The sequence below is a fragment of the Chanodichthys erythropterus genome, chromosome 3 (assembly GCF_024489055.1).
Source record: "Chanodichthys erythropterus isolate Z2021 chromosome 3, ASM2448905v1, whole genome shotgun sequence".
Taxonomy (NCBI): domain Eukaryota; kingdom Metazoa; phylum Chordata; class Actinopteri; order Cypriniformes; family Xenocyprididae; genus Chanodichthys; species Chanodichthys erythropterus.
In genome coordinates, this window is record NC_090223.1 from 4,393,965 (window position 1) to 4,421,932 (window position 27,968).

At 42.8% G+C, this 27,968-nt stretch overlaps 1 protein-coding gene across 1 annotated transcript; it reads right to left on the minus strand.

Moving 5' to 3' along the window:
- Positions 1–433: 433 nt before the first annotated feature.
- On the minus strand, positions 434–27,932 carry LOC137002603 (zinc finger protein 180-like). Its single transcript, XM_067362365.1, has 6 exons — positions 27,875–27,932; positions 25,029–25,037; positions 22,018–22,755; positions 2,902–3,110; positions 666–725; positions 434–562 (listed from the first exon to the last, which is right to left on the minus strand). Exons 1-6 carry the CDS (start codon positions 27,930–27,932, stop codon positions 434–436), a joined length of 1,203 nt encoding a protein of 400 aa, XP_067218466.1.
- Positions 27,933–27,968: the final 36 nt, after the last annotated feature.

Genomic DNA, 27,968 nt, shown 5'->3' on the forward strand with positions numbered 1-27,968 from the left:
GAGGATGGCACAGCTTACGTGGTTCATGAAATCCTGGATTCCCGGCGCCGTGGTGGTCAGCTCGAATACCTCGTCGACTGGGAAGGCTATGGCCCCGAAGAACGCTCGTGGGTTCCCAAGAATGATATCCTTGATCCTATCCTATTACAGAACTTCCACGCCAATCACCCAGACAGACCTGCCCCACGCCCTAGAGGAAGACCACCACGACGTCGGGGTCCGTGGCCCTCAGGAGCGGGCCGTGGGAGGGGGGGTACTGTCTCAGACACGTCAGGTTCCACCTCACTCCCTTACCCACGCACTCAATCACCAGCTTACTGATCACCGCCACCTGAAGCTCATCAGCACCGCAATCAGCACCAGCATAAAGACACCACACTCACACACACTCACTGTCTGGTCCCGTTTGCACTACCTCAAATGTATGCTTACCTTAAGGACTCCCAACGCCATATCTACCTGCTCCAGACGTCTCCTCCAGCTCCCTTGTCTCCTGCTCCTCTTGTGTACTTACCTGCCTGTGTGTGTGAGTGTCTCCGCCAGCTCCTTCCATCATCTGCATCTGCAACACAGAATCAGGACAGTATTATATTCTCTTCATCTCTCATCTTCCCATTATCCGCTTACCATCACCCAGTGCTCTGCTTATTGTGAAATAAACTTACCTGGATTGTTATTATCTCTGCCTCCGTGTCTCTGTTGTAACAATCATTTCTGCCATTTACCTTAGATGGAGAGTTATGGAGATAGCATTACTGAAATCTATTTCATTGTGTTCAAGATGATCTGTATAAGGTGGGCAATATTGAGAGTAATGATGATTACTTTCTAAAGTTTTAGAAAATATTTTGCTGGCTAGGATAAATGTGTTTATTAACTCTGCAGATAACCAGTTTGGTTTTAGAGTCAAGTCACCTTTATTTATATAGCACTTTTTACAATGCAGATTGTGTCAAAGCAGCTTTACATTGATAACTGGTACATAATTTGGCTGCACAGCAGCTCTTAAAGAATAGTGTCAATGCAGGCAGATCAAAGCACTGTTGAATAAATGTCAAGAATACTGTTGAATATCAAATGTCAAGTGTCCCCAACTAAGCAAGCCAAAGGTGACAGCGGCAAGGAACCCAAACTCCATCAGGTGACATCAGGTGGCAAATAGGTGTTAAAATGGAGAAAACCTTGGGAGAAACCAGGCTTAGTCGGGGGGCCAGTTCTCCTCTGGCGAACAGTACTTTGTTACATTCAGGTTGCTATCATAAGTCTGATAGGATCACAACAAAGTATTTATTTCAGTTCCATCCAGTTGAGGATCGTATTCATCACACCGGTATGGACGGTCTGTTGAGGAACTGTGGCATTGGCTGTCGTGTTGATGATGTCTTCACAATGGATGATCTAGTCGACTCGATCTCTGCTGATACGTCAGGGCTGCGTTGTGGTCGTGTCATGGCACCGGTCCTCGGTCTCATTTGGATACGGCCCGGATCCAGCTGACTACGGTAAACCTCGGGATAAACAGAAAGACTAATATTAGCGTAGATGCCATTCTTTTTCTGATGTAACGAGTACATCTGGTGTTATAGGAAGTGTTCCCGGTTCCGGCTGACCTAATTTATGCAGCCTAATAATCCTTTAACGGATTTGAAAATATAAATTGATAATGTGTTATGTGCATGCCAGGTTAAAGAGATGTGTTTTTAGTCTAGATTTAAACTGACAGAGTGTGTCTGCATCCCGAACAATGCTAGGAAGATTGTTCCAGAGTTTGGGTGCCAAATAGGAGAAGGATCTACTGCCTGCAGTTGATTTCGATATTCTAGGTATTATCAGCTGGCCTGAATTCTGAGATCGCAATAAACGTGAAGGACTGTAATGCATTAAGAGCTCACTTAGGTACTGGGGGGCTAAACCATTTAGAGCTTTGTGAGTAATTAGCAAGATTTTAAAATCTATACGATGTTTAACAGGAAGCCAATGCAGTGATGACAGAACTGGGCTAATATGGTCGTACTTCCTAGTTCTAGTAAGAACTCTAGCTGCTACATTTTGTACGAGCTGTAGTTTATTTATCAAGCGGGAGGAACAACCACCCAGTAGAGCATTACAGTAATCTAGCCTTGAGGTCATAAACGCATGAACTGTTCTGCATTTTTCATTGAGAGCATATGTCGTAGTTTAGATATATTTTTCAGATGGAAGAATGCAGTTTTACAGATGCTAGTAACATGGCCTTCAAACGAAAGATTGGTATCAAAGTGCACACCCAGGTTCCTAGCTGACGACGGAGATTTAACAGAGCAGCCATCAAGTGTTGGACAGTATTCTAGATTATTGCGTGAAGAAGTTTTCGGTTCAAAAATTACAATCTCAGTTTTTTCTGAATTTAGTAGTAGGAAATTACTGGTCATCCAGTTTTTTATATCAGCTATACATTCTGTTAATTTAGCGAATTGGTGATTTTCGTCAGGGCGCAAAGAAATATAGAGCTGAGTATCATCAGCGTAACAATGAAAACTAATGCCAAACATGGCACTGATCTGTGCATTTATGCTCTAAAAGAAATAGAAAATAAGTATAGAGATAAAAAAAAAAAACAACAGTCAGTTCTTGTGTGTTGTATTGATCATCCAAAGCTTTTTATTGAGTTAACCATAAAGTTATTTCTTAAAATGAGACAAGGGGTGTCTGAATACATTGTGAGAATTTTGTCCTATTGATATGCTCACCAGCCACTGCAAGTAAAATTGTGTTGTTGTTCAGCACATAAAGATGAACTGCTTATTCATGATCTCAGACTGTGGTGATGTGGTTTCTCCACTGCATGGATCTTCATGTGTATCTTCAGGTGACTTTTAATAGAGAAACTCTTTCCACACTGATCACACGATATCTGCTGTGGATCCTCTCATGTGATTTCAGATTTGATGACTGATTGAATCTCTTGTCACAGTGTGAACACTTGTACGTTTTTTCTCCAGTGTGGATCCTCTCGTGTGTTTTCAGAGATGATGACTGATTGAATCTCTTGTCACAGTGTGAACACTTGTAAGGTTTTTCTCCAGTGTGGATCCTCTCGTGCAGTTTTAGTTTGCTGTAGTAAACATCTTCTCACACTCAAAGCACATGAACTCTCTCACACCAGTGTGTATTTTCTGATGTTCTTGTTACAGGTACCGGCTGACACCACGTAAACAGCTTATATGCTCTCTCTGGAAACAGAAGAAATAAATGAGACAGGGCAAACTCTGCGTCTGTTTTTCATCTCGCTCAGCAGAAAGAGAGAAACCAGAGGATTTATTAAACATTCACAATTTAAATCCTCCTCTGTTACAAACATTCAATGTTCACTATGAAATAAACACCACTTAAAAATAAAATACAATTTGTCTTTTTTTCCCTCTCAGGAAATACTGAGTTATAAGTTTTGTGTGATTAAATAAATCACAATGACAATAACCACTGTTACCCTGTAAGTTGTCTCTTTCCAGCTAAAAATAAAACAGTGTATGTTATCACTTACATATGGTTACATTTTGTTCCTAAATGCAATTTTACATTTCCAGATAAAGTAATTTTCTTACTCTTCCTAAAATGCTTGAGCTGACAGATTTTTAACTTATTTTTGTTTACCACTTTTAAAATATATCACATTTGTTTTTAACATTAGGCTTTAACCATTACATAAACTCAGCTTTAACATTTGCTTTTTTAACATTTTACAAAATATCATACATTTCAAAAGTATTGAATCTTTACAAAAATGTTCAAGGAGCTAAAAATTAAATCTCTGTCCAACGTGAATATGGTAGCAACAGGTGACATTAACATGCGCGAAAATGCGATTACTGCTATATGTATATATGTCCACATATTCATAAAACAGCCTTACTAGCGGACATTAAAACATTCAGCGACATGCCAACATATTACACTTCAGGTACTTAGCTTAAGTTACTATTCCACCAACCTGGAAACAGAAGAAATAAATGAGACAGGGCAAACTCTGCATCTGTTTTTCATCTCGCTCAGCAGAAAGAGAAAAACCGCAAAGCGGACAAAACTGACGTAAAGCCCCATGGAGCACAATAAGCGCCACGCTACACTCTGCTGGTGAACTTCATAATTACTCCTGACCTCTATTTAAAATATTTTAATGAAAGGAAGGTGGAAACAGGTTCATTACCCCTAAACAAATATTCAAAACATTAATTATAAAATTACAGAAACTACCACAAATGTGATAACACTTTAGTGGGCATCACACGCTCCCTGACAGAGAAGAATGGCTCCCGACATTTGAAAAATATTTACCTCAAAACCGTTTAACTTTTTCAATTCTTAACCTTGATTCTCAAATTTCTATTTAACAAACAAGCATGGTAGGTGGAATGTATGTGGCTGGTGCTGGGTAAGGGTATGGCATGTATGGTGCCTGGGAGTAAAGGAGTGGGTGTGAATATGGCATACAAAGAGGCGGGATGTATGGAAAGAGTGAGTGTGCAGGTGTAGTGTGATGAGATGCATCTATGACAGGTATATAGGGTGCTGTGTATCCGGTCACTGAGTTAACTGTGGTGTCTGTCTGAACTGATGGCTCACCTAATGAGTCATATGTGAGAAAACAGCGTGGCCTTTTCTCACGAACGGACCTTCTAACGTCTGACTAAGTGTGCTCTACAGGTGGGGTCAAAGGTCGAGCTTCTGAGTCAGAGTCTTGGTGTCCATTGTTTTCCTCCCCTTCCACAGGTCCAGTGGATAAAGGTAGGTTTTCATCAGCATGGTGTCTCTTCTCAGTAGGATTTGGTAAGTGTTCAGGTACACTATGTCTTTCTCTCCTTACAGGTGCTGGTTCTGACCCCGTACACTGGGTTCTCAGCAAGTTGACGTTCGACTATTCAATTCAATTCAAATTTATTTGTATAGCGCTTTTCACGATACATATCATTTCAAAGCAGCTTTACAGAAAATGGATGTCAACATTACAATTTAAAGAATGTAGTTAGCAAATAATATACTTTAGGTAATTACAATCACTGTTAGCAGTTTAACTGAAGGTAGAAGTAATGAGCTCCTGGAAAATGAATTACATTAACAATAAATTAGGATATAGAGATTGTGCAATGTGAATGTTGATCTAGATGATTGCGTCTCCTGAAGTCCTCGCAGGAGCTTGCGCCGTCTCTTCACAGGTGATGGTCATCTGAGGTCTTCTTAAGAGGCTGGATCCAAACTGAAGCTGATGTACTCTCTAGTCACCTCAGGGCGGGTGTCCCGAGGTAAAACAGAAAAGCAAAAGGAGAACAATTAGCGTAGCTGCTAACTTTAAGCAAAGATAGTCATGTGCAGTTGATCTGGTATGAGATGCGTTATGTGAATGCTTGGCTAAAGAGATGCTTCTTTAATCTAGATTTAAACTGGGTGAGCGAGTCTGAGCCCCGAACATTATCAGGAAGGCTATTCCAGATTTTAGGAGCCAAATGTGAAAACGCTCTCCCTCCTTTAGTGGACTTAGATATCCTAGGTACAACCAGAAGTCCAGAGTTTTGTGATCTTAAAGAGCGTGAAGGATTGTAGGGCGATAGAAGATTGGTTAAGTACACAGGAGCTAAACCATTTAGAGCCTTATAGGTCATTAGCAATACTTTATAATCGATACGGAACTTAATGGGTAACCAGTGTAGAGATGATAAGATTGGTGTTATATGATCATATTTTCTTGACCTGGTAAGAACTCTAGCAGCTGTATTTTGTACTAATTGTAGCTTGTTTATTGAGGAAGCAGGACAACCAGCTAATAATGCATTACAGTAATCTAGTCCAGACGTCATGAAAGCATGAACTAACTTTTCTGCATCAGAAATAGATAACATATTCCGTATTTTAGCAATGTTTCTGAGGTGAAAGAAGGCTGTTTTTGTAACATATGAAATATGATTTTCAAAGGACAAGTTGCTGTCTAATATAACACCTAGGTCTTTAACTGTCGAGGATGGAGTAACAGTACATCCTTCTAAATGCAGATTGTAGTCTGAGAGATTCTGTGTACAGGTTTTTGGCCCAATAAGTAATACTTCAGTCTTATCTGAATTTAATAGAAGAAAATTACTAGTCATCCAATGTTTTACTTCTTTAACACACTCTGTCAGTTTGGATAATTTAGAGATTTCATCTGGTTGTGTTGAAATATATAACTGAGTATCATCGGCATAGCAGTGGAAACTAATCCCATGTTTTCTTATAATATTGCCGAGTGGCAGCATGTAGATTGAAAATAGCAGAGGTCCTAACACAGATCCTTGCGGCACTCCATAGTTTACTATCGTTATCTTAGATTTTTCCCCGTTTATATAAACAAAATTGTGACGGTCTGATAGGTATGACTTAAACCACCGTAATGCCTGTCCCTGAATACCAGTTTAATTTTGTAGTCGATCTAGGAGTATTTTATGATCTATAGTGTCAAACGCAGCACTGAGATCAAGTAACACTAGTATTGAGACACAGCCTTGGTCAGAAGCTAGAAGCAAGTCGTTTGTAATTTTAACGAGCGCAGTTTCTGTGCTATGATGAGACCTGAATCCTGACTGAAATTTTTCATAGATAGATTTTTTTTGCAAGAAGGAGCACAATTGGACCGACACCACTTTTTCTAGTATTTTAGACATAAATGGAAGATTTGAAATGGGTCTGTAATTTGCTAATACGTTTGGATCTAATTGTGGTTTCTTAATGAGAGGCTTAATAACTGCTAGCTTGAACGGTCGTGGGACGTGACCTAGAGATAAAGACGAGTTGATAATATTGAGAAGAGGCTCTTCTGCTACAGGTAACAGTTCTTTCAGTAGTTTAGGTGGTATTGGATCTAATAAACATGTTGTTGGTTTAGACGCAGTAATAAGTCTATTTAGCTCTTCCTGTCCTATAGTTGTAAAGCACTGCAACTGTTCTTGAGGGGCGATAACTGAGGCTGAATCATAAAACTCTGTCAAAGGTTGTACATTTACAATTTTATTTGTGATACTTTCGATTTTTTCATTAAAGAAATTCATAAAGTCATCACTACTAAACTGTAATGAAACATTTTGTTCTGGTGATATCTGTTTATTTGTTAATCTAGCTACTGTACTAAATAAGAACCGTGGATTGTTTTGGTTATTCTCTATAAGTTTGCGAAGATGCTCAGCCCTGGCTGCTTTTAGAGTCTTTCTATAGCGGGACGAACTGTCTTTCCATGCGATTCTGAAGACCTCTAAACGAGTTTGTCTCCATTTGCGTTCTAGATTACGAGTTTCTCTTTTCATAGCGCAAGTAATACTGTTGTACCATGGAACAGTATTTTTCTCTCTAACCTTTTTTAATCTCATCGGTGCAACAGTATCTAATGTACTAGTAAAAATGGTGCACATACTGCTAGTCATTACCTCAAGATCATTTGCGTGTTCGGGTACGATGAGCAGCTGAGACAGATCAGGCAGATTATTTGTGAATTTATCTATAGTTGTCGGGAGAATTGTTCTGCCTAGTCGATATCGTGGCGCAATTTGACAAATATCATCAGTATGCAGTACGCATGTTACAAGATAGTGATCAGAGACGTCATCACTTTGCGGTAGAATTTCTATATCGGTAGGATTTATTCCATGTGATATAATTAAATCTAGAGTATGATTAAGACGGTGAGTGGGTCCAGTGACGTTTTGTTCGACCCCAAATGAGTTTAGTAAATCAGTAAACGCAGCCCCTAACGCATCATTTATATTGTCTACATGAATGTTAAAATCTCCAACAATCAGTGCTTTATCGACGTTGACCAATAGGTCTGAGAGAAAGTCTGCAAACTCTTTTAGGAAATCAGCATAAGGCCCTGGAGGTCTATAAATGGTAGCCAAAGCAAGAGATAGTAGCGACTTTTTACTTATATCTGAGAGTGTAACATTTAGCATAAGAATTTCAAATGAATTAAACCTATAGTTTGTTCTCTGAGTAACATTAAGTATCTCTCTATAGATTGTTGCTACACCACCGCCACGGCCAATCAGGCGGTATTTATTTTTATAACGGTAGCCAGGTGGACAAGACTCATTAAGACCAAAATAATCATTTGCTTTAAGCCATGTTTCAGTAAGGCAAATTACATCAAGACTATTATCCGTGATAATTTCATTTATGATAACTGCCTTCGGTGTCAGCGATCTAATGTTTAGTAGCCCTAGCTTTAGAGATTGTTTTTGTTCAGTAATTTTACAAAAATCTGGTTTGATCACGATTAGGTTTTTTCTAGATCCTTTATTTTTATTGTTAAACCTCACTATTCGGGGAATAGACACAGTTTCTATAGACTGTACTACACTCACATTTCTATCAATGAAGTGGGCAGAACACAGGCTGTGATTTGAGGTTTGACTTACTAGTCATATGGTGCGAAGCGTCTTGGAGATATTCTCTGACAGAAGATCAGCTCCGATGCTGCTGGGGTGCAGGCCATCAGCACGGAAAAGCCTAGGACGCTCCCAGAAAAGATTCCAATTATTTACAAAGAGCAGCTTCTGTTCATTACACCAAGACATCAACCATTCATTTAGAGCAAATAATCTACTGAACCTTTCATGTCCTCGTCGGTACGTCGGAAGCGGTCCGGACACGATGATCTTCGTCGCGGGCGATGTGGCTCGTACCGTCTCGATCAGGCTTCTGAAGTCCTGCTTCAGCACCTCCGTCTGCCGCAGCCTGGTGTCGTTCACCCCCGCGTGCAGCACTACAGCTCCGATGGTCTCAGCACCGTTGAGGATCGCGGGAATCTGCGCAGAGACATCGAGAACACGAGCACCAGGAAAACAGTGACTGCGCACCTTACCTTTGGCTGTGGTAGCGTGGACGTGGCGGACGATGGAGTCTCCGATGACCACAGCGTCGCGTTCTGCCTCACGAAGAGGGGAGAAGCGGTTCCATGTCGAGACGTCGAAGACCGGGGGCGGCGGAGGAGGAGAGGTCCTGGTCCGAGGCCTGGCTCGCGTCTTCCGCTGCTGAAACACCCAAGGTCCCTGGTGTGACGGCGCCGGAGTGAACGAGGGCTGGGATGAACACGTTGGTGCTCGGGCCCTGTGCAGAGAAACACACGGCGTAGAGGAAGCAGGAGTGTTAATATCGCGCTGCAAACTTACCGAGGGTTGGTGAGCGCCAGCGCGAGAAGTTTCCAGCGCTGTCTGCCGCTCGCGTAGCTCGGCCTGCTTCTCGAGAAGGATCCGGATCTGCCGCTCCACGGCCTCCAGTTCCAACTGCACCGCATGCAGCTCAAACGTGTCCTCACCTGCACACAAAGGTAGAGAAACATCCAATACACTCGCCATTAGAGTAACTTAGATGAAACAATAATATTGTGAGAGAGAAGAGTACAAACGCTAGCGTAGCGTGGGCGTGGCACGCCGCTAATGCTAACGGGCTAAAGCTAGTAGCGAAAGTTCGGGAAGTCGGATAAAACTAGCGATATCAAGGTAATCCAAATGTTTTTTATATAAAATAATGTTGGGGATGTGTTCCCCCACCGAAAAAGAAAGAGTGATAGATTATAAGTTAGATTTTACGAGGCAAAAACAAACAATTAGGAATCAGCTCGACGGAGCTCTGGCTCAAACAACGCGGCAGCAACAAACAGGACGTGACGTCTATGTATATAGTCTATGTATATAGTCTTCTCCCAGTATGCCCTTAATTTTCCTGGCCCTCCACGTTCACTGAGGTTCCGGACCAGCACTCTGTCCCCTGGTTGCAGTACAACCCCTCTTGCTCTCTTGTCATATGCCACTTTTCCCCTTGCACTGGACTTTTTGCTATTCTCGCCAGAAATGCGGTAGGCTTCCGACATCCTTTTAGCCCATTTCTCTGCAAACCCTCTAGGTGAGTATGGTTCCTTTTCTCCAACCAACCCAAACAGCAAATCGACTGGGAGATGTGGGTGACGGCCGTAAAGGAGGAAGAACGGGGAGTAACCAGTTGACTCATGTCTAGTGCAGTTGTATGCGTGTATAACATGCGGGAGGTGATCCTTCCACCGCAGTTTCTCACTATCAGTCAATGTTCTTAACATCTGGAGGATGGTGCGGTTCAACCGCTCGGCTGGGTTGCCTTGTGGGTGATAGGGCGATGTCCGCGAGTGGCCAACCCCTGACAACCGCTGTAATGATTGGAACAGTTTGTTCTCAAATTCACGACCCTGGTCATGATGTAGTTTGGATGGATATCCGAACCGGGGTATGAAATCATTGAAGATGCGCTCAGCTGCTGTTTTCCCGTTCTTATTCTTCGTGGGATATGCCTGAGCAAATCTAGTGAAATGATCAAGTACTACTAGAATATATTCATATCCCCCACAACTGGTTTCCAGATGCAAATAGTCAATACACACAAGCTCTAAAGGGAAGTTAGATGTAATGCTGCCCATAGGAGCTCTTGTGTGTATCGTGGGTTTTTTAGACCTGATACAGGGACATTTTCGGGTGACATAGTCTTCAATTTCTTTAGCCATAAAGGGCCAGTAAAATCTTTCCTGAGCAAGATGGAGCACTCTTTCTGTGCCTACATGACCCATCTCATTGTGTAGGTACTTCAGAGCAATCGGCCTGTGTTTCAGAGGGAGGACTAACTGCTTTTGCTGGTTCGTCATTCTATAAAGGAGGCCGCCTTCAAGTTGCAACTTACTCCACTCATGCAGCAGCTTTCGTGTGGCTCCACTTGCAGTTTGGCATACATTATCTGTCAGTTTTGTGTTTGACTCCTTTAACTCAATAATCTTGCCTATGGCTTGATCCTCTCTTTGAGCCTTAACAAGTTCATCATGGCTGATAGCTGGCAGGTGACTATGAGGTTGTGGTGGAGGATCCGGGGAACACGTTAAGTGTTGCCACCCAGGCCACATCTTTCCGTTCTGCTGCCTGACTCCCCTCCTATGTAGCACGCACTGCCTTGTTCGAGAACTCTTCTGTACAGGCCACCTCATATTTCCCCATGTCCAAGGGGAGCCAAGACAGTGTGTCTGCATCCACATTTGATTTTCCAGGCCTATATCTGATGTCGAAATGGAAATCTGATAGTTCTCCCACCCACCGATGCCCAACAGCGTTGAGTTTTGCTGTACTCATGATATAGGTCAGGGGGTTGTTGTCCGTATACACAGTGAAATGGGAGGCGTAGTACAGGTAGTCTCGGAACTTTTCACACACAGCCCATTTCAATGCGATGAACTCCAGTTTTCCACTGTGTAGGTGATAGTTACGCTCAGCAGGTGTTAAAGTCCTCGAGCAATAGCCAATGACTCTCAGCTTTCCATTCTGGCGCTGATAGAGGACAGCCCCCAGGCCCTGGTCTGAGGCGTCTGTATGCAGCGTGAAAGGTAGGCTGAAATCAGGATACGCTAAGACAGGGGGGGTTATAAGGAGAGTGACCAGTTGCTCTAAAGCTTCCTGATGTTGAGTGGTCCAGTCAACAGGCTGTCGGGAAGGAAGCTGTGGGCGTTTGGTGGTTTTCCCACATGTTGGAGTCTGGGCATTCCCTGACTTAGTTTGGAGAAGCTCATAGATTGGCTTTGCGATCCTGGAAAAATCGTGGATATAGGAGCGATAATATCCCAAGAAGCCAGTCAGTTTCCTTACTTCACCAACTGTCTGTGGTGTCTTGCTTGTTAAGGTTTTGACTGCTTCAAGGTCCCGTGGGTCTATCTTGACACCATCAGCTGACACAAGGCGCCCCACGTACCTGACTTCCTGTCTGAAGAGCTCACACTTTTCAGGTCTCAATTTTACTCCATGCTGTTGAAGAGCCTGGAGCACTTTGCGGAGGGCTTCCACATGTTCATTGAATGTTCTCGCGTAACAGAGCACGTCATCCAGATAAGGGATGCAGCATTCATCCCTGAGGGTGCCTAGCACCTCCTCCATGCTCCGCTGAAATGCTGCTGGGGCATTTGAGAGTCCGAATGGGATACGGACTCATTCATAGAGGCCCCATGGGGTGACGAAGGCAGTCAGGTGTCGTGAACCCTCGGCGATGAAACCCTGATGGTACGCCTTTCCCTGGTCCAAGATGCTAAACCAGGTGTAGCCCCCCAGTGTGTCTGTCAGGTCTTGTATCCTGGGTAGTGGATGTCGGTCAGGCACAGTCTTTTTGTTCAGGAGGCGATAATCAATACAAAGACGTAGGCTGCCATCCTTCTTCCTAACACAGACTACTGGGGCAGCATATGGAGACTTGGATTTAACAATATAGCCTCTCATCAACAGCTCCTGCACGTACTCCTTTACCTCCTTAAACAGTGGCTTCGGGACTGCTGAGTATGCTCTCTGTACAGGGATTTCATCTGTGAGGGTAATCGACATTTGTAAGCTTGGTATGCATCCAAGATCATCACCGTCACGTGCGAAAGCCCCGGCTTCTTCACACAGCATTTTGTTGACTTTTTCCCTTTGTTTATCATCAAGGTGACTGAGGTCGATGGGAGGTTGCCATGATGATAGACGGGCGTCAACAGGTGTTGATACAGCACTGTTAACAGTGACTGTGGGGTCGGGTGCTTCAGGTGAGTCTGTTGCAATCACTTTTTCAACACAGTGGATGCCGCCCAGTGCTGTCTTTCTTGGCAGAGTTACTGCATGTTTGGTGTTGTTACCCACAGGTACAGCTACATAAGGTTTTCTTGGATTTTGTACCTCCAACAGACCTTCACCCACGTCCAGTTCTGTCAACTGCACATTGTTGTCATCAGGCTCAAATAGGAAGACTGCGTCAGATGTACTCATGTGGGGTGGGACTTGGCATTTGACCCAGGCTACCTGACCTGCTGGGATAACCATGTCCTGTCTGCCCGTCCGTAGGCGCCCGCACTGCACAGAGGGTTTGTTGGCTTGGATGAAGCTCACCATTAGCTCTGCCTTCTCTGCTGGTATACACAAGGCATTACAGAGTAGGACGACAAGGCTTGAAATTAGCTTTTCAGGTCGTTCTTGTATCATCTCTTCCAACACGTTGAAACCCAACAGTGGCCTCTCCAGAGCAAGACTGCTGACAAGAAAAGGCACAGTGATTGACAGATTAGGGTCCTCATTCCCCATCAAATTGACTGTAAGGGCAACCCAGCCATCAAACGGGAGGACGTCACCGTTCACTGCATACACCCTTAACTCATCTTCGTCACCTATAATGTCACTGAGTGGCCTAACAGGAGTGTCAGGTAGATATTTACTCTTCCAGTCTCTATCAATCATACTGACTTGAGCCCCAGTGTCTAGCAGAGCACTGACTGCTAATCCATTTAGGTTACAATGGGTGAGAGCTCTCCTTCCAATGAGTTTGGCTAGACGTTCACTTTTGCTGTGAGGTAAGTCATAAGTGGATGGATTGGTTGTCTTGCTTGGTGGTTTCAGTCTCTTTTCCATTACTTTGTCTTTTTTCTGTCCTTCAATTCCAGGTTGATCAGTATGACAAATGTCAGGTTGGGACGATCGCTGAGACCCGGTCACTGTTTGTCCCTCGGCAGGGACCGGCTCCAGTTTCCCTGGCGTGTTGGTCTCTTAAGACAGCCCACTGCCCGGTGGCCTTCTTCACCACAGTGGAAACAGTGAGGGCAGTCAGGATGATTTTGCTCCACGCACTTTTCACAGCCATATGGTTTCTCTCTCCTACGGTCTCCTCTACCTTTTCCACTATGGTTGAACTGTCCTGCCGTCTGTGTCTGCATTGACTGTCTCATGAGCTCAACTGTATTTGTAAGCTGTTCAAGTTTTGCCGTTAACTGTTGAATCACATCTGTTTTCGGCCCCTTCTCCTTTACACTAGGACACTGCGAAGCATTGACTTCAGACTGAGCACTGTGCACATTTGTTAGTCTTTGGCGGGTGGCGGGACCCAGCCTTCGCTGCCTTTCACTTTCGTCACACATCACTTTCTTCATCTGTTTCAAAATTGCCTCATCCGATACTCTGGGGTCCACAAGCAATAGCTTCAACTCTCTGCGGACATCATCATGTTTATGACCTAGTCCCTGATACACGGTGTGGAGAAACACATCCTGCACTGTGCTTGCACTGTACTTGACAACTGTGTCAGCATGTTTTGAGGCCAGCATGATCTTCTGCTTAAGTCCTATAACTCTGTATAAGAACTGCTGGGGTGTCTCAGTGTCTTTCTGTTTGGTGCACATCAGTTCCTGGAACAGTTCGGTGTTACTTTGCTCACCCAGGTGGGAGTGGAGGAAGGCTTTTAGTTCTTCTACAGTCAGATCATCCTTATTCATCAACATGTCTTTAAAAGTCCCTGGCTTGATGACTTTGAGGACGGCTCTTACAACCTCTGCATCACTGAACTGCTCCTTTAAACCGTCTTCCATTTGCCGACAGACACTGTTATAGCTGAGATCTGACCCCTGGTCCCCAATCTGACCCTCCTGGATCTTCAGTTCTACCAGAAAGACTCAGGAGGCAAAATGACGTAACACTGATATTTATTACCAAACGGTAAGCAGAATATATAGAAAGTTTATGATCTTTGGCGTAGGCCCCGTCCGTAGCTCACGATACTGAGGGTTGCAGACGTTGCGTATCCTGCCTGAAGCTGAAGGCAGGGGCGTAGCCAACCCCCGAGGAGTATGGACAGGGACCATCCTGGTGGTGGTGGGGAGGATGGAGGTGAAAGTTTCCGTCAGCATCTGCGAACTCAGACAAGCGTAAGTGCTGATCTTTTATACTCCAAGTGTTAGATAATGATTGGTTAGATCTGAATTGATAAGTGACGTAACATTTGAGTCTTCCCAGCAGAACTTGCGCTAGAGCTTCATTTCTACCAGAAAGACTCAGGAGGCAAAATGACGTAACACTGATATTTATTACCAAGCAGAATATATAGAAAGTTTATGATCTTTGGCGTAGGCCCCGTCCGTAGCTCACGATACTGAGGGTTGCAGACGTTGCGTATCCTGCCTGAAGCTGAAGGCAGGGGCGTAGCCAACCCCCAAAAATGGTGGTGAGACGTGACTGCCGGGACGGAGCCCACTTCCCCTCAAAACTGTGAGGGGGAATGAATACCCACCCGAGAAGAATCTTGCAGTTCCTGAAACAGAGAAAAACATATTAAAACGTAAAAGGAAGAGAGCGACAAGGAAAACAAGCAACACGGAGAGGAGGCCGCAGTCGGCCACGCAGCCACGATAGGCTACACAGAGACAAGGCCGCGATCGGCCACACGGCCACGATGGGCCACACAGAGACAAGGCCGCGATCGGCCACACAGCCACGATAGGCCACACAGAGACAAGGCCGCGATCGGCCACACAGCCACGATAGGCCACACAGAGACAAGGCCGCGATCGGCCACACGCCACGATAGGCACATAGAGACAAGGCCGCGATCGGCCGCACAGCCACGATAGGCCACACAGAGACGAGGCCGCGATCGGCCACACAGCCACGATAGGCCACACAGAGACAAGGCCGTGATCGGCCACGCAGCCACGATAGGCCACACGGAGACAAGGCCACGATCGGCCACGCAGAGACAAGGCCGCAATGGGCCACACAGCCACAATAGGCCACACAGAGACGAGGCCGCGATCGGCCACACAGAGACAAAGCCGCAATGGGTCACACGGCCACGATAGGCCACACAGAGATGAGGCCGCACGAGCCCCCAAAAATTGAACAGCTATAGAAGCTGGAAATGATTAAATGAAATACGAAAACACCACCACCAGTATTTGCATGATTTTACCTTAAACTTGACTTGAGAGAGCTTGTTGAGCTTCGAGGATGGTTTTAGAATCTGGTCTAATATAGGATTCGAATGCAGAGGAGGACCATCTGCCCAGGAGCTTGATGGCTGAAGATGAAACTCCTCGTTGGGCTGCTGTGGTGGCAGCCCCGATCCTAAAAGAGTGACCAGTATATAGCGAGGGGGAAAGGCTGCAGCTTTCTATGGTGGTAGCTAAATGAGTCCTGAACCAAGCTTTAGTGAGGGGTGCTCCATCAGGTAAGAGGAAAAGGGGAAAATGATCGAGAGTTTTAGGCCGGACTTTGAGATATTTGATCATGGAATTGAAAGGACAGAAGCTGTTATTAAGTTTAGAAAAGGTTAGAGTGACACCAGATCCTTGAGAATCATTCTTAGAATGCTTCAGAAAAAGAGTAAAGAAATTGGGTGAAAAACCTAAATCAGAAAAAGACAGACCAAGGGCAGGATTGAAATGTTTAGAATCTGAAGTGAATTCCCCTGGGCGCATGAAACCGTAGAAGGCTGATAGAAACACTGCTTCCAGCAAAATGTTAATATAAGGGGAAAAGAGACCATTGCGGATGGAAAGAATTAATCTTTGTAAAATAGACAAAGTAATTGGAAGGCGGTGATCTGGAGGTTTGCTGGACGAGTTAGCCATCCCTTTGAGTAATAAGCGAATGGATGGCACGGAGAAAAGACTTGGGTAATTAGGATTAAAATATCTTGCATAAAATTGAATGCCTGCGAGCGACCTACGGATGGAAGAAATTTTAAGTTTGCGATTTTCAAAATTGTGAACTAGAAAAGCACAGACGGTCGATATTAGAATGGGAAATAAAGAAATCTGAAGGGAAAAACAAAACATAAGAAATGAAGACCATGCTGAAGTATAAGCTTTAAGTGTGGAAGGAGCCACGCCTTTGGAGATATAGTGACTAGCCGATTTGAGCAATTGGTCTAATTTAATATGATCCTTGCTAGTGGAGGGCATGGTGTTGGATCCTGATTGGCTGAAGGGCAGAGCCGTCTGAAAGCCTGGAAACGAAAGCGAGAAAGAGAGTCAGCAATGATATTACGGTGACCAGGAATGTGCGCGGCCAAAATAATAAAATTATGAACGACGGATTGCCAAATTAAACGTCTTAGAACTGGCATGATCAACAGAGAGGAAGATCTACCTTTGTTGATGATAGCGACCGTGGCTTCGTTATCGCAAAACATCATAATACGTTTGCGAGACCACTCGGAGCCCCAGAGAACACTGGCTACCGCCAAAGGGTAGATTTCATGAAGAGCGGAAGAGACGGAACCTGATTCAGGCTTGGGAAATGCTTTTGGCCATTCCTCGGCAAACCATTGCCCTTTAAAAAACCCCCCGAAACCGATAGAGGGGGCAGCGTCAGTGAACAATTGCAAATCTATGGATGATTCAGGAACATCATTATAGAAAAAGGAAATACCGTTCCAATGATTTATTAAGCGAGACCAAAAGCTGAGATCAGACAAACACCCTTCGTCTACCTGAATTGGGTCGCTTAATTTTGGCACGGAGTGCGCGAGAGTTAACAGCCGAGAAATAAATGTCCTGCCTTGAGGAATAATACTCATAGCGAAATTTAAGTGACCGAGCAGAGAAAGCATGTCGCGCTTAGATACGGAAGGTAACGAAGAAAAAGTTTCCAGAAACTCCCTAATTCGTAAAAGCTTCTCGTTTGGAAGAGAGGCTTGCATGTTGACAGTATCGAGTAAGATGCCGAGAAATTCTAGCGAAGTTGAGGGGCCCATGGTTTTTTCCTCTGAAAGGGGAACGCCGATATCACTAAAAACTTGCTTAAGCGTGTCGAGAATTGAAGATTGGGAAGAAGGAAAATCGATCAGCAGAAAATCGTCGAGCAAATGTAAAACGAATGGAAGTTTACAGGCGTTTAGCAGGATCCAACACAGGGCTTCAGAAAGAGAATTAAAAATATGGGGACTACTTCTACACCCGAACGTGAGCCTCACTGCAAAGTAAAATTTTGATTCCCATCTAACGCCGAATAATGGCCAGTCGGAGGGGTGAATGGGCATAGTCTTGAAAGCATCAGTAATGTCGGCTTTAGCCAGCCAAGCGCCTTGACCGGCTATCTTGATTAAATGAATGGCATGGTCGACTGAAGCATAATGCAGAGAAAACGGAGCTAAAGGGATTAGTTCGTTAACACTTGCGGTATGAATAGAATGAGGAGAAGACATGTCGAAGATGAGACGTTTTTTACCAGAATATTTACGAGTAGCAACGCCGATAGAATTGATCCGAAAAGGAGAAAAGGGAGGAGAAGCAAAAGGGCCAATAACGTAACCTTTATTTACTTCCTTCTCTAACAGAGCTGAAACCACATCAGGCTCTGATAAAGCGGATCGAAGGTTTTTTGTCACAAAAGAAGATGTAAGATGGGAAAGGATGCCCACCCGAAACCCTTGAGACAGACCGGTGATTAAGTAATCAACGAAAGTTGGATCGGGGTGAGAAGAGAGGTAGCTAGAGAGGACTGGAATATTAATAGGTGTTGATGGGTGTCTGTTCAGAATTTTTTCTGAATTTGGGTCTTCCCTCGGGTTGCTGGCCTGTACCGGCGAGGGCAGACTGATTTCGGGTGTGGATCCTTGCAAAAGCTACAAATATGAGCAAATTTACATTGAGAAAAGGAACACACAGACTCATTGAAATTATTACATAGGCTAATGCCGTTAAACTCCACAATAGGGCGACCTTTACGGTCGAGAGGAGCGCTTACGTTTTCAGCACTATGGACAGCGGCCGGGTCTTTAGTAGCGAATGCTTTAGGGCAGAATGAAGCCGAGTGTCCGTGAGCGCTACATATAGTGCATGCTAAGATCTTTTGACCGCCAAAATGACGGACGAGCAGTTCGGTGTCGGTAACTGACCAGTTCAGTTTTGTGTTGTACAGGCAAATGTAAGAAGCGGATTTGGCAGAAAAAGATTTGTGATATTCGTAAAATAGAGTTCCTCCATATCTTTGATTAAAATCCGCCATCATGGTTAGGTAAAGATCGAGCTCTTCCCTTCGATCTGGGAACACTTGGCACAGAATGTCTCGGTAGATGCTGAAAACAATAACGAATTCGCCAAATGAGAGATTTCGTTGTAATCTGGGATCGGACGTTTTGAGAAAGACTGCCACGTCACCACAGTCAACCATTTGTCTGTCAGCTGCAGGTGAAGGAAGCAATAAGGTTGCCAGGTTTATGTTCTTACCTTGGATGATGTTAGCTCTTATTTGGGGTGACACCGTTACTGCAGCAGGTGAAACAAAACTCCTACCAAACTCTTGAGCTGGAACAGCCGTGGAGAGACTGAAGTTTGGCGTAGCGGGCACGGCCGAAGCATGTTGGAATGGCGTCTGGATCGTAAGAGAAGCTGGCAAGGCAGAAGAGGTCGAAGGCACACACGATGAAAAGTTTAATCCGGCAGGTGGAGGAAAATCCGTTGGAGTTGCTAGAGCGCTTGGAAAAGAATTTGCTGAAAGGTTAGAGGACGCAAAGGAATTTTCAAATTTCGAAACCTTTGATTCTAAGCCTTTAACGGTGTCAGAAAGGCTTTGAACAACCTGAATGAGCTGCGAATTAATATCCACAGGTCCGGAAACGGTCGGAGGAGATGTTATCCGTGCAGACTGCGAGGATCTTTTGGCTGAATGTGGAGAAGACGACTTGGCGGCCCTCTTCTTTCCGACTTGTTTGGTGTGGCCTGACGGCGCTGAAGTTGAAGCAGCGGTGTCGGCCGTGATAGGTGGACTGCCTAGGGTATTTTGGGCCATGAGAAGCAAGTCTTCTCTGGATAATCCTTGGCTGACCGGGATTCCGACAGCCTCGAGAGTGTTGATTATTTTGTCCGAGGGCCACTGAACCCATGAGGTGTCGCGGCACTGAATGCGCGTACTACGACGCAGGGGAAGAGGAGATGGTGGAACGAAATCCTCCTCGGAATCTGAATAATCGCACACGGTATATCTGTTAGAAGACATAGCAAATTGGTTTGCGACTGACGCTCCGTTAACTGAAAGTTTCCGTCAGCATCTGCGAACTCAGACAAGCGTAAGTGCTGATCTTTTATACTCCAAGTGTTAGATAATGATTGGTTAGATCTGAATTGATAAGTGACGTAACATTTGAGTCTTCCCAGCAGAACTTGCGCTAGAGCTTCATTTCCCTGCGATGAAGGTAAGACAACTCTCTTAAGGAGAGCAACTTGTCATGTGTTGATGGTGTAGAGTGTTCACTTAAACCTCTGGTGCCTGCCACGTTACTACTCTGTGTGGTGTGTCCTATCTTTACAGATGACTCAGGCTGTGGAGTGGGTGTGTGTTTGTACTGCATAATTTTCTTACTCAGCTCCTCATAACTAGTAAGTATTTTCTGCAACTCTGTGTCATGTGTGTCACTAGACGTAGATAGTGCCATGTGGGTTGTATTAGTAATCCCAATATCGGTAGCCTCACTATCATCAGTTGGGTTAACCTTATTATTAGCATGACTTACATCCCCACTGCCCGATACATCAATTGTTACAGCAACTTGTGAAGCACGACCCCGAATGACTATGTCAATCAACTCCTTTAAGTTTAATAAATGTGCCATCCCAGAATCCTCTAACTCCAGTAAAAGCTCACTGGACATGAAACTGCAAATGTACTCAAAACAACCTTCCTCATCTGTCGACTCAACGCGAGACTCATCCATTCCTGACACTGGACCCACTGACTTGTCAATCTGGAACAGTTCATCTACAGAGAGAGTGGGAAGGGTCTTTTTGATGGCCCACACCAACCTTTTTCTCTCACCATCCGCCATACTGCTTCCCAATTCCTCGCACTTGGTCACAAGAGCCCAGGATCACAATTCGCGCTCTGTTCCTGATGAGTGGTGATTTCAGCACGGCACAGTCATCAGTCTTTATTCATTACAAGTAACCTCTTTATCCGTAGACAGCATCGATGGTATCTGGAGGTCTTTTTCACTGGCTGCAGCTCGCTGGTTGCATTAGGTCACTTCTGGTCCAAGGTTGCAGTATCACTAGATCAGCCTCCGGCCACAAGGTGGAAGTGATCCCGGACGAGCCCCCAATAAACTGTTACAGGTACCGGCTGACACCACGTAAACAGCTTATATGCTCTCTCTGGAAACAGAAGAAATAAATGAGACAGGGCAAACTCTGCGTCTGTTTTTCATCTCGCTCAGCAGAAAGAGAGAAACCAGAGGATTTATTAAACATTCACAATTTAAATCCTCCTCTGTTACAAACATTCAATGTTCACTATGAAATAAACACCACTTCAAAATAAAATACAATTTGTCTTTTTTTCCCTCTCAGGAAATACTGAGTTATAAGTTTTGTGTGATTAAATAAATCACAATGACAATAACCACTGTTACCCTGTAAGTTGTCTCTTTCCAGCTAAAAATAAAACAGTGTATGTTATCACTTACATATGGTTACATTTTGTTCCTAAATGCAATTTTACATTTCCAGATAAAGTAATTTTCTTACTCTTCCTAAAATGCTTGAGCTGACAGATTTTTAACTTATTTTTGCTTACCACTTTTAAAATATATCACATTTGTTTTTAACATTAGGCTTTAACCATTACATAAACTCAGCTTTAACATTTGCTTTTTTAACATTTTACACAATATCATACATTTCAAAAGTATTGAATCTTTACAAAAATGTTCAAGGAGCTAAAAATAAATCTCTGTCCAACGTGAATATGGTAGCAACAGGTGACATTAACATGCGCGAAAATGCGACTACTGCTATATGTATATATGTCCACATATTCATAAAACAGCCTTACTAGCGGACATTAAAACATTCAGCGACATGCCAACATATTACACTTCAGGTACTTAGCTTAAGTTACTATTCCACCAACCTGGAAACAGAAGAAATAAATGAGACAGGGCAAACTCTGCGTCTGTTTTTCATCTCGCTCAGCAGAAAGAGAAAAACCGCAAAGCGGACAAAACTGACGTAAAGCCCCATGGAGCACAATAAGCGCCACGCTACACTCTGCTGGTGAACTTCATAATTACTCCTGACCTCTATTTAAAATATTTTAATGAAAGGAAGGTGGAAACAGGTTCATTACCCCTAAACAAATATTCAAAACATTAATTATAAAATTACAGAAACTACCACAAATGTGATAACACTTTAGTGGGCATCACATTCTTGTAAACTACACAGCAGTGAAAAACTCTTTCCACACACAGAACATGAATGTGGCTTCTCCTTCGTATGAACTGCCAGGTGTTCCTTCAGGTTTGATGCCCTAAAAAATGTTTTGCTGCATTGATCACATGTGAATGGCTTCTCTCCGGTGTGGACTCTCATGTGACTTACAAGGTTTTCTGATCTGCCAAAGCTCTTCCCACATTGACTGCATGCATATGGCTTCTCTCCAGTATGAACTCTCATGTGAAGATCAAGACTATGTTTGATTGTGAAGCTCTTTCCACACTGATCACATGTGAATGGCTTCTCTCCAGTGTGGATACTCATGTGAATCTTAAGGGTTAATGATTGACTGAAACTCTTTCCACATTGATTGCATACATGCGGCTTCTCTCCAGTGTGAACTCTCGTTTGAATCTTAAGATATTGTTTGTCTAAGAAACTCTTCCCACACTGATCACATGTGAAGGGCTTTTCTTCTGAGTGGATCCCTGAGTGCAATTTAAGGTGTGATGATTGATTGAAGCTCTTTCCACATTGATCACATGTGAACGGCTTCTCTCCAGAGTGAACTTTCATGTGATTCTCAAGATAACGTTTGGTTGAGAAACTCTTTCCACACTGAGTGCAGGTTGTAGATTTCTTAGCTCTTCTTTTCTTTAAAAATGTCTTTTTATTCTTTGAGCGACTCAAAGGTTTTTCTCCAGGCTTGTCATGATGTTTCTCCTCCACTTCACTCAGTTCTTCACTCTCCTCCTTCACTTCCATCAGCTCTGAAATGAAAGAGAAAAAGTTTAATTTCATTTTCAGTAATTCAAAATAATTCAAAGAGAAATATGTGAATGGATGGATCGCAGATAAATCGCCTTTGATAATGAATGCGATATTGTGTGGTTTGTCAGTGATCTACGGCTCTGTCTATTAAATGCCGCTCCATTTGAAAGCAGGTGATGGCGATTTAGTGGTAATCAGAGAACCGGCTTTACTGACTATATGCGCGTGACAATCACATGCAATATATTGTCCAGCCCAATTTAGTATTAGTTTAGTATATTTAGTATTAGTTTAGTATATAGGGATGCACCGGTTGACTGGCCATAAATCGTAACGGCCAGTTTTTGTCCGATTTTTCCGAAAGTGGGCCCACGTGCACAGACTGCATTTGTAATCATTCGTGAGCATGTCTTTTGTGTGGAAGTATTTCGAAATCTGTGCGCAGAACGTAAAGATTGCAATCTGCAATGTCTGCAAAGGACAAGTTAATTGTGGAGGAACAACAGCGAAGTCATTCGGCACAACAAACTTGATCAAACATTTAAAAGTTCATCACCCGAAAGAACACGATGAGTATCAAAAGTCTGTTGATAATGCAAAACAGGCAAGACCTTCATCCCTCACTCAACCATCGGTGAAATCCGCCATTCTACAAAACCAGAGTTACAGCCGAGATAGTTCAAAAGCACAAGCCATTACAGAGAAAGTAATGGAATTTATTGTACTGGATGTTTTCTGTTGTAGAAGACCAAGGTTTCCGCCGTCTAATGGCACACATGGATCCGCGATACACACTACCCAGCAGACGATACTTTTCGGATGTGGCTCTACCCGAAATCTACAATGCTTTGTCAGCTCATGTTCGCAGTCTACTTAATGCTGAGGTCAGATACATTAGTTTTACCACCGATATATGGAGCGCTGATGTGAGCCCAATATATATGCTGAGTCTGACGGCCCAATATATTGATGCTGATTTCGAACTACAGAAAGTTCTCTTACATGCACAAGAATTCTCTGGTCCAAATACAGCATCTGCGCTTGTCATGGCTTTTGACGAAATGCTTAAAACCTGGAACATTTCCAAAAGCAAAGTGCATGTAATTGTGCGTGATAATGCCGCAAACATGCGTAAAGCAATGCAGGATGCTCACCTACCTAACCTGCCTTGTTAACTCTTCAACTGGCCATAAATGAAGGGTTGCTTTCACAGCGCAGTGTAACTGACATCGTAGCGACTGGAAGAAAAATAGTTGGCCATTTCAAACATTTGCCACTCGCATACTCCCGACTTCAGAATGTGCAGGCACAGCTGGGCCAGCCAAAGAAAAGGCTACAACAATATGTCCCAACTCGATGGGACAGCACATATGCTGTCAAGTCTTATGGAGCAGAAGCATGCTTTGGGGGCATATGCTGCAGACTACGAATTACCTGCAACCCTCAGCTCGTACCAATGGGGTCTAATTGAGAACATATTGACTCTTCTTGTACCATTTGAGGAGCTTACAAAAGAGATCAACTCTTCCACTGCGACTGCAACAGATGTCATCCCCTCAATCGTTGCACTGAAACGTCTCCTAAAACAAAGCGCTGAAACGGATCATGGTGTTAAAACCATCAAATCCAGTCTTTTAGAAGCGGTTGAGAAAAGATTCAGCAATGTTCTCTACATAATAAGGAGAGGGAGAGACGAGATATGCTGAAGGGAATGAAGTGTGCACGGAGGCGCCAGCAGAAAAAATACTACGCACAGCAAGCTCACTGTTGGCGAGGCACAATGAGATATTGGGAGAAAATTCTGAAGCGATTAAGGATACGGGCAGCCATTCAGCACTGGAAATGCAGAGCTACCTGTCTGAGGCACAGATACCAAGAAGCAAACAGCTGTTGGTGTACTGGCGCACAAATAAGAGCCGCTTTCCTGTGATCGCTGAAGTTGCGCGAGCTTACCTGTCCACACCCTGCAAAAGCGTAGACAGTGAACTGTCGGTATTGGCCATGAAAAATCGTGATCATGCATCCCTATTAGCATATTTAGTATATTTAGTATTGCTCATTTAAATTCTTTTTTCCTATTTATCTTTTAATGTTCTAATTATTTATTTGAACTGTTTTAGATTTTAGGTTCCTTAACTGAACCCTACACTGGTCTATTTCAATTGTTTAAATACTCTATAGCTTTCAATTTGAATGTGATATTCAAATACACAATTCAGGGGAAAAAAATAAAATAAAAAAAATAAGACAGATATTTCACCCAATAAACCTTATCTTCAAATTATTGTTACTTAAAAAATAATTAAGTATTGAATAATGAAACCAATAATAAAAACAAAACAAAAAAACAATACAACTTCTTAATGTGTAAACCGTTCAAACACCAATAAATCCAATAATGTACTTTCAAATACCAGTCTCTGAATTCAAAAGGAAAAACAATATTTTAACAATCCATACCCGATTGAGATAAGATAATCAATAATCCAGGCCTTCTTCTGTCGGATTGAACAGAATTGCACATACAAGAAGAAAAGAAAGTTCGATGTCTGTTCACTCAGTTTTTTTTTTCCTCCGTCCAGGGAAAACTAGCAGTGAATCTGCTAAAATCGCTCGACGATTTCGTCGTAATCAAGATTCGCTGGGAGGCTCGCCATGTTTTATGCGGTGATGAGCTCAATCTGCGTCATCGCCTTGTTCACGTTCAAAAACATTCAAAAATAACTCAAAATCACTCATGAAACAAAATAAAGTTAAGTTTGAAGGAAAATCAATGTCTTTCTAGACGTTTTGTCTGGTTTCAGTTCACAATTAGTCATATTTTCAGTCAGAATGATCTCTGCCGATCTTTCTAGTCTCCTCTCTTTTCTCTCTCTCTCTTTCTTCGCGCGCTGGTGACGTCATCCGCTTGCTTCACGTTGTCTCTCTCCTGATAGGTCGGAAATGAACTCTATCTCACATTCTCTTAAAGGCAACATAATATTCAACTATGTATATTTCAACATAACAAAATAACAAGAAAAATAACAAGAAAAAGAAAACACTCTTTTTGATCATTAATGAAAAGTTTTAACTTTGCATTTATGCATTTAGTTATTAAAGGTGCCCTAGATTCAAAAATTGAATTTATCTTGGCATAGTTGAATAACAAGAGTTCAGTACATGGAAAAGACATACAGTGAGTCTCAAACACCATTGCCTCCTCCTTCTTATATAAATCTCATTTGTTTAAAAGACCTCCGAAGAACAGGCAAATCTCAACATAACACCGACTGTTACATAACAGTCGGGATCATTAATATGTACGCCCCAATATTTGCATATGCCAGCCCATGTTCCCAACATTATGAAAGGCATTAGACAAGGGCAGAACGTCTGGATCTGCACAGCTGAATCATCAGACTAGGTAAGCAAGCAAGAACAATAACGAAAAATGGCAGATGGAGCAATAATAACTGACATGATCCATGATATCATGATATTTTTAGTGATATTTGTAAATTGTCTTTCTAAATGTTTGGTTAGCATGTTGCTAATGTACTGTTAAATGTGGTTAAAGTTACCATCGTTTCTTACTGTATTCATGGAGACGAGAGCGGTCGCTATTTTCATTTTTAAACACTTGCAGTCTGTATAATGCATAAACACAACTTCATTCTTTATAAATCTCTCCAACAGTGTAGCATTACCCGTTAGCCACGGAGCACTATCAAACTCATTCAGAATCAATGTAAACATCAAAATAAACACTGTACTTACGCGATTAGACATGCTGCATGAAGAACACTTTGTAAAGATCCATTTTGAGGGTTATATTAGCGGTTTGAACTTTTTTTATGTTGTTTAAGGCAAGCACAAGCTCCGGGGGCGTGGAGCACCAGATTTAAAGGGCCACACACCCTGAATCGACTCATTTCTAATTATGCCCCAAAATAGGCAGTTAAAAAAATGAATTTAAAAAAATCTATGGGGTATTTTGAGCTGAAACTTCACACACACATTCAGGAGACACCTTAGACTTATATTACATCTTTAAAAAAAACTTTCTAGGGCACCTTTAATTTACTTTTCTCTTCTTTCTTTTTTTAGTAACCCCTCTGGCTTATTTTTTCTTAATCTTATTTCTATTTGTAATCACTCTGGGTTACAATTACAATAATTTTTATGCCTTTTTATAAATTAATTATGCTCTCTGAATCTTTCCATGAATGAGGTTCACTGATCTTTTATTGTTTAAAACATTACAGACAAATCCCATGTTTCTGTAGTGAGAACTATTACATAAATTTGTTCAGTGACACAATTATCTAATGTGATATTAACATTAACTGTTAGATTTTATTGTACTAAAATATTTAAATTATTAAGGGCCGGTCAAAATACTTTTCCTTCCACTGACTTCCATTCATACACATGTGAATGTGGGACACCAGAAACACAAGATCAAGTGAATTTCGCTGTGAAAACAAACACACATTTATGCAGTCAAGTGGAGGAGATTGTATATTTTTACATTTTTGGATTGACTATTATTTGAAAAAAACGAAGAAAAAAAGACACCACTGAGTCTGACATCATATGATGACCATTTCTGTTTCACGAGTTCACACTTACAAACAAGTCAAATAAGTAAATGGTATGTGTATTTGGCATGCTGTCCGAGGAGAGAGCTCTGAGCTCGGTATTTGGCCCAAACCCACACTACTCCCCCAGTATTTCTGGCTAGGAGTGTGAGGAGACGGGGTGGTGAAGGGATAAATAACAAGGGATGCTGAGAAACTGTCGAGGAACATGTGAGTCGACTGTATTTATAATGTCCTCCACTTATGCTGATTGGGTAAAAATATTGATACTGATTGCTGTTTGCTGGTTGGAATGACGTGATGATTGGAAGGATCATTTGAAAGCGCTCCTCCTAAACTCTATTGGTGGGAGGACAAAAATAATCTCAATCCATTGTCTTAGTTTTTACACAAACTGTACAGTGTTGATCACATAACTTCTATAAGAGAAATACAACAGTAAATGTAAATATGCAGAAGTGCTTGAATCTTTCTATCATGAATGTTGTTCAGCATCATGAATGAATGAAGAATAAACACCAACCTCTTTGTTCTTCAGTATCTTCAGTGTGTTTCATTCTGCAGGGTTCTGGATCACTCATGTTCTCACTGTCCTCTTTAATAAACTCAGTCTTTGC